The following is a 7,984-nucleotide window of genomic DNA, read 5'->3' as shown; positions in this document are numbered from 1 at the left end:
GCTGCCCACTGGTGCGGTCACTCCAACTGTGACCAGCATGGGGCAGTAAAGGGTATGAGTACAGTACTGCATGTCCCCCTTCCCAGGATCCATGTGAGCCTCCCACCTCTGCCCCTCATAAAACATGGAGGACCCAGGCAACATAGCCCTGGGCAAACTGTTGAGCACATGCCAGGTGAAAGAACACCAGTACAAAAACAAATAAAGAAAAGCTCTTCCACTGACAACCCCTGTTTTAAAATATAATTTTTAAATTAGCCTGTTACTTCAAACAGCAGAATCTGAAATATTCCATGAACATAACACTTGAATTTATTACTACATGCAGCACAAACTGAAAATTTCTTTGAGTGGGAGTAGCATTCTTGCCTCAAGCATATTTATAAAGATTACACTCTCCTTAAATTCCTTTAGCACAGAATTGCCCAGCGTCTTCCACTACAGCCTATACATTGTTGTGCTACAGAAAAAAGGTCAAAATGTCTTGTTAAAACAGCAGCATCCATGTACATCTGGCACATGTATGGACCCTTTCACAGTATCTGCAATTTCAACAGTATCTCCGATATCATGTTGTTCACATGCAATAACAGCAATGAAGCAAAATGCTCCTCAGTTCACTTTGTGTGTGCTTGTGTGTGTTTCTTCACGATGGAGCGGAGCTGCTGGGCAGGGTGGATGAGATGTGCCCTTAGGACCCGACAGCATCTCTTCACGGCAAACGCCTCCGTAACGGACCAAGTGAACAGGGTTAAGTCGGCCCAGCAGGAGCTCAGCCTTCTAACAGACCCCCATATACCTCTTGCTCTCTGCTGCACACGGCCATCACAAATCTTGTGGGGTAAAGAGGCTGTGACAAGGCTGCCAACAGCCGATTATGCCATGCAGCTTAAGGGCCACAGTTACCAAGGTAAAGATGCTGCCTACTGCAGTTTCACCCCGGAGGATTCAAAAGAGCACAGCTGAGTTTATCAATCTGCACCTCTAACGCTCACCATCGGTAAACAGGGTGCAGCCAGAATACTGTATACATGTGCACACACACCTGGTGCTGCAGCTGTCCAGCTGTGCTCTCCAGCCTCGCTGGGTAGGCGTTTATTTTTCATTGCGTGTTGGTTTGTGCACAAGCCAACCCTGAGTCTTCTTGAGTGTCGAAACTGAAAGTCTCAATGCTTGACTAGCCATGGCTTTCTAAGCAGCAACTGTAACCGTGTTTGTTCTGCTTGCTACAGAATCCCCAACCCCCTTAGAAATACAATCGCGTCTCCTGTCACTCCAAAAAAAAGGGGTCCACATCTGTTTCCTTCTGGAAATTCTCTCTTCTAAAATGAGACCTGGCATATTACCAGCTATATTCCTTATCAAGTCATACTATCGTTAGTCAAACAAAAATTAATACATATTTACAAATCATAATCCATTGATATCTTATCAAGTTTTACGTAACACTTAACTACATGATCTGCCAATTAATTTTGAGAGGAATACTCGCATTCTCATCCCTGACTGTGATACATGTATAGGTGTATCCAAAAAAACATAAACAGAAAATAGCTTTAGTAAGATAATAATGAATCCATTCATGTAGCATGAAGCAGGGAGGGAAAAAAAAAAAACTATTTCATCAAATGTAACTAGGGGAAATTACTGGCTAACCAAAAATAACTTTACAGTCATTTAAGAGGTGATAAAAGGGAGGCACAAGGCAATTAATATAAATCAGTCCAGTCCAATTTACTCATTGCAGACTATTCATGAAAGCCTTAATCGAAAGAATAACCCACCTTTCGGACGACTGCATAAAATAACTTGAAGATATAGCAGTGCAACCATAACTGAACTAAGTGAGATGATGGCATGACATAAGACATATCTGTGTTAAAACTCTAAAACCTGGAAAATTAACTAACCCTCCTAGAGCACTTATCAGTTTACCAACCACTGTGATTTCCCATAGAGAGATAGTGAACATGTCAATTGCCAAACGAATTGAACAGCAAAATGTACAAATCGCAATACAACCAGTCTTGAAAGGCACCTAGGGAACATGGGTATCCCACAGGTTATTTAAAAATATTCTTCTTTGGCTCTGAGGTGTGCGAAAAGTCCAAGAGAACTGAGCGTGACACAGCAACGCCCCTTTCACACAGAGACAGGATCAGTATGTGTCCACAGGCTGTCTGCAAAAACATGCCTGCTGTGCTCTTTTTTTCCCACTTCAAAACTGAACCCACCAAAGCAGAAGAAAAATCTGGAGTCGTTACTGAAATCCTGCTCGCAGTATCATTTACATGCAAAAGCTATTTAAAAAAACAGTACATAATCAGTTATTTCTGTCAAAGATTCAAAGAGAAGCATTCTTCTAGCACTGCATTTTCTTTACTCTACCAGAGGAGAATTAACCTCATCGAGCATTCAACTTGGCACCCCAACAATGCCACAACATCTGTTTAATGTAAGCAAAAGAGGCAAGGAAACAAACTGCTCTGCTAGTTAGAAGATGACAGTAATAAATTTAGTTCTGGTCATTACTGATTCTCACTTGCTCATTCAGTGCATCTGCAAATGTATTTTTATATCATGGGACTTTGTTGCTGTTAGCAGAAATTGAGCAAATTATTATTACACATTAATGTGCGCCCAGTTATATGCACTTACAACAACGGCTCATCCAAGTGAGGATCGTGGCAGTCTGGATGGGATGCATGTATAACTGTCCATCCATCCATTGCAGGACTGCTGTGGACTGGAACCTATCCTGGAAGCATAAGACAGGGTACACACCGAATTGAATGCTCATCCATCAGAGAAAATACATTCCTACACACACACACACACACACACACACACACACACACACACACACACACACACACACATTTTCTGAACCGCTTGTCCCATACGGGGTCGCGGGGAACCGGAGCCTACCCACTAATGGTAATTTAGTCACAGTTCATGTGATACCCAAATCCTTACACAGTTTATCAATAATAAATTTAGAGACATCTCTCCATAGCTTTCTGGTATAACATCAGTGCCAAAAGAGGTGAGGCATCATCTCTGGGTGCAAGTTACAAAAAGAACAATTTACATCTATCCCATCCTTTAATCTTTGGAGAAAATGCTTTACAGGGTAGAATTTGTTTATAACTTGAAAAAAGATTTCGTTAACCTTGTTTGTTAAGAAGTATTTGTGAGTCAGCAGGCAAACTTTCTCCCATGGGACATTATTAACAAAGCTATTCCAATAAACAGTAACATAAGGTAAGGTGGCAACCTCATTCTGAAACAAAGAACAAACAGTTCTGTTATTAGTTCTGAAAGACCGTGAAAGAAAGAACCTTGCACAAGGGGTATCGACCAGATTCACTATAGAAATAAGAGCAGGGTAAGAGACCTCCTTAAGCAGAGTCACAGAACCTTTAGGAAAAACCTTCATTACCAGGCCAAACTCTTCCTTTGTGACATGACACCCAAAATATGACACAAATTCAGTGTAACTCATAAGAACTCCTTGTGAAGTCATCAGCTGGCCCACCAGAAGGATATTTCTGAAAAAACAGCTCCTTAAAAAGATACTCTTACCCTTATACAGGACTTCACCATTGTTCCAAATATAATACCGATGTGGAAAAAAATTGCGCTTGTAAATTAATGTCCATGCCAACACAACCTGTTTGTGAAAGGCTGACAACTTAACCGGTAACTTCTCTATTTAGTAATTGCACATCAGAAGGAACGAGAGACCACCGATTTGGTCAAAAATAAATTCCAGAATGAAATTCCAGATGTAGGCATAATTTCTCAGAAATCGCTTCATCCATTTAAGAGTCAAATTCAAGATAGTAAAGTCCAAGAAATCAAGCCCAGCATTCTTATATGAGTTACCAGCAACAGACTTCCGAATATAGTGTACTCGGTTTTTTCATAGAAAATTGAAGAACATCTGGTCTATTGTTTTAGCAGTTTTGCTGTCTAAATGTACTGAAGAGGCTACATATGAGCCTGGAAATACCCTCTGCTTTGGGCAGAAAGACCCACCATTTTAAAGACAGGTCCCTTTGTAACCAAAGATTAAACTTATTTGTCTTATCAATCACAGGATTGTTTAGAGTAATTCTGTCCAGTGAATCCTTAGTTATCTGAATTGCTGAATAATTAATTTTCTATAAAACAGGGATGCCACTAATTGATGTTACAGGACAATCCCTTAAAGCAAGCAGCTCACATTTTTTAAAGTTAATGCACAAATCTGAAGGCTTAGAAAACACTTAAATTACCTCAAGAGCAGGCTGTACCTGCGAAACATCTTCGAGAAAGTTGTATCATCCGCCAACTGAGTTATAATAATACTTCTTCCCGCAAAGGAAATACCTTCCAGACTACTTAATTTAATAAAGTGACAAAAAACTTGAGCAACAAAGAGGAAGAGATATGCAGAAACTGGGCAACCCTGCCTAATACCTCTTTTGAAAGAGAATTTTCGGGAGGTGCCATGACTTAACTTCACAGAGCTATTGCATAGAGGGTTTTTCATTGCGCTACAGAAGTAACTCCTGAACTCTGTAAACAGCAAAAAAATAAAGGGGTGCTTAACAATATCAAAAGCCTTGTAGAAATCCAAAACAATATAAAGCTATCATCTACTACTGCAAAAGGTTATGTCTTACTTCACCTCAACATAGGAGATGTATTTCCAGGCTACACCTGGTTGCCTGGTTACTCTTCACACTTTCAGATCATTGGCTGCTTCAACTGCCAGTCAAAGATAGTATTATACGTATCGCTGGACGTTGTAGTTTTCAGTACAGTAAAGTAATACACTGGTTGTTTCAACATACGTTTAACAAAAGCTTAAATGTAAATACCAAGCCACTATTGAAGAAATTGAGCTTCTACGTATATCGCGTTGAATGTCAAAAGCTTAAAAAGTCCATTTATAACATTTAAAGCGCTTCTTCAGCATTGAAATCCCAGAGTCCTTTGCGCGCTTTCGGCTCTCCGCTCATCCTTACATCCGAGGTAGCGGGCAAGTTACGACAGTTCACAGTTAATGAGATTGAGAGGCTGAAGTAAATATGCCGAAATCCTTTCAGTGTTTAATGGTTTTCCGTTTTAACTTATAGTTAACTCGTCGGAGGAGGAAAGGAACAACGGAGTTACAGTTTTGACGAGATGTGGGTTTTCGGATACGGCTCTTTGATCTGGAAAGTTGACTTCCCGTTCGAAGAGAAGCGCTTCGGCTACATCCGGGGATTCAGCCGCAGGTTCTGGCAGGGGAGCACCGATCACCGTGGAGTGCCGGGCAAGGTACCGTAACCGTGTGTATCGTCGTGAGCCGGCTGGCGACGCTATGGAGCAGTGTAAAACTGCGTCCAGTACTACGGCCCAGCGTTAAATCGGTTACAAACGGTGTGACTCAGTATGAAACGCAAGTTGGAAACGTTGACAAATACAGAAAACAAAATGGTATGAGCTCCCTTGCCAACCATTTCACTGATGCGATGCTGGTTATCAGCTGGCAATCCAGCAACAACATTCACCTTCACGTCGTGGTTCTCGTGTTTCTTTCAAAAACTGTCTACACTTCTATATTTTAAAACTTGCGTAGTATAATGTCATTTTACTTGAATAAAGATTTTTATCGGAAATGATGAATAGAGAGAAATTTTTATCTGTCGAGTTGGAGTGTGTGTGGAACCAGATACTTGCGGGCTGGTGATTCATTCTGATCCATAGAAAAAAAAAATGTAACTGTAATGTCATTTATCTCTGTCTTAAGTATAACAAAATAAGTAATATCTCCCATCCCTCCCCCCTCTTTTTCAGCCAGGGAGAGTGGTCACCCTTGTTGAAGATCCTGAGGTAAAAAGGGATTTAAAAGTGGTAACACTTGATTCATGACACTAAATGTCCATATTTTAGTACTTTACAAGTCATAGATTTACATTGTATTCAAAGTCTGTTTGATATAACGTATATAGACACCAACTATGTATTATATATGTAGATATATAGGTTTTAGGTTAATTTATAAAACATGTATTATATATTAGTTTTAGATTGATTTAAAATGATGGAACAATGGGTGACAGTTTTTGGGCTCTGAATTTAGACATGGGTTGGAATCTGGTTCAGTCCATGTGGAGCCTGCATATTCTCCTCGTGTTTGCATGGGTTTCCCGTCACAGTCCAAATAAACATGTTTCACGTTAACTGTTGACTTTAAATTGCCCCATGTGAGTGTGTCTGTGATTGCCCTGTGACAGACTGGTGCCCTGTCCATGATGTACCTTCCCTCAAACCTCATGGTTCTGGAACACTACAACCAGTGATTACTGATAACATATGGATAAATGGATTAATTATACAGCAAAATCTTAGTGTGGAATGCCATTGCCTAATAAATAAGGGACAATACAAACTTTTACATAACACAAATATTATCAGCTGTTAATAGATTAAAAAAAACTGAAGAAATCAAACTTGAAACAACACACACATGTTCCTATGACAAACATTCCTCAAAATTCCTGCTTCCATTCAAAAGCAATGGTTTAATAACTGTTTGGTTTCACCCCAATCTACAGGGTTGTGTGTGGGGTGTTGCCTACAAACTGCCCACAGGAAAGGAACTGGAGGTTAAGCACTACCTGGACTACAGAGAGAAAGGGGGCTACAGAGTCATCGGTGTCACCTTTTACGACAAGGAGCCTCACAGAGAGCCCCATGAGACATTAATCTACATCGGGTCATGTGACGATCCCAACTACCTGGGCCCCGCACCCCTGGAATCCATCGCCCAGCAGATACTTTGTTCAGTAGGCCCCAGCGGCCGGAACACAGAATACCTGTTTGAGCTTGCCAACGCTATCCGTGAACTACTGCCCGAAGACTCAGATGAACACCTCTTCTCTCTGGAGCGACTTGTCAAGGCACTGCTACAGAAACAAAGAGATGGAGCTATATCCAATAGGCAAAATGAATGAAAAACGCTGTCCATTGTGTTTCACACTTTACTGGTGCTCAGATCAGGAAGAATTACTAGTGACAGGTGGCAGTTATATCTCAGGGATGGACTGTAATATAAAAATGAACAGGGTGACATTAAATTATTTATGTATAGTCACTTGTAATTTTTCTTTTACTTGAGAATAATTTATTACAACTATCTGAACTTGGTGCTTCAATTATATTTACACCTGAGTTCAGACAACTCATTAAAAAATAATGGTAGCATAGGAGCATAAAAATGATTACAGGGATTTAAGTTATAAGAGGATGAATCAGTAAAACTTCAGCAGGGAGTCAGAAGAATTGTACATTTATGGCAAATTTAATTAATTCTGTTACATGTAACACAAGAACATGACATTCAGACTTTAATGTATAATCTATTTTAAGACCTGTTTTTGACATTTTTGTGTTTCTCAAATCGTCCTACTGTGGGCCGGGTACAGACAATGTGGCCACAGTGTGCTGGGGAGATGTTTCAGTGCTATACTTACCAGACACTTGAAGTCATTTCAAGGTATACGGCTACATCTGTCCTGTCCCACAGAAACACATTTACAACCAGTTATTTTAACTACCTTTAAGAAATGTAAAAAGTGCTTCTACCCTAAGATTTGAGTTAGTAACCCTATGGCTGTAGTGTTAGTTTATAACTACGGTATGACACCACTTCTGTAGGGCCTCTCGTTACATCCCATGGGAGCGAGTACAAAATAATGTATGTATTCTCTTTGTGTATTCTTCTCATGAATGTTGACCTACCGTGGAATATTATAAATACTATCCAATACAGGTGGGACTGAAAGCCGTCCACTGAAGTCCTGGAAGATATGAACAGTGCTCATTATGTTGTCTTCCACTGGCCAACTGAATAAACGATTTACTCAAATACATGTCTTTGGAATTGTGGCTTTTTAGAGGGTTATTTTTCTGAGGCGAACCTGTACCTGTAACCTGGCAGCCATTGCTT

The 7,984-nt window shown here is 40.3% G+C and overlaps 1 protein-coding gene across 1 annotated transcript; it reads left to right on the top strand.

Annotated features, from left to right (window-relative positions):
- The first annotated feature begins 5,016 nt into the window (after positions 1-5,016).
- Positions 5,017-7,878, top strand: chac2 (ChaC, cation transport regulator homolog 2 (E. coli)). Its single transcript, XM_018766165.2, has 3 exons — positions 5,017-5,310; positions 5,830-5,865; positions 6,591-7,878. Exons 1-3 carry the CDS (start codon positions 5,176-5,178, stop codon positions 6,987-6,989), a joined length of 570 nt encoding a protein of 189 aa, XP_018621681.1. The 5' UTR covers positions 5,017-5,175; the 3' UTR covers positions 6,990-7,878.
- Positions 7,879-7,984: the final 106 nt, after the last annotated feature.

This window comes from Scleropages formosus, chromosome 8 (assembly GCF_900964775.1).
Source record: "Scleropages formosus chromosome 8, fSclFor1.1, whole genome shotgun sequence".
Lineage (NCBI taxonomy): Eukaryota > Metazoa > Chordata > Actinopteri > Osteoglossiformes > Osteoglossidae > Scleropages > Scleropages formosus.
This window is presented reverse-complemented; position numbering and strand designations above follow the sequence as displayed.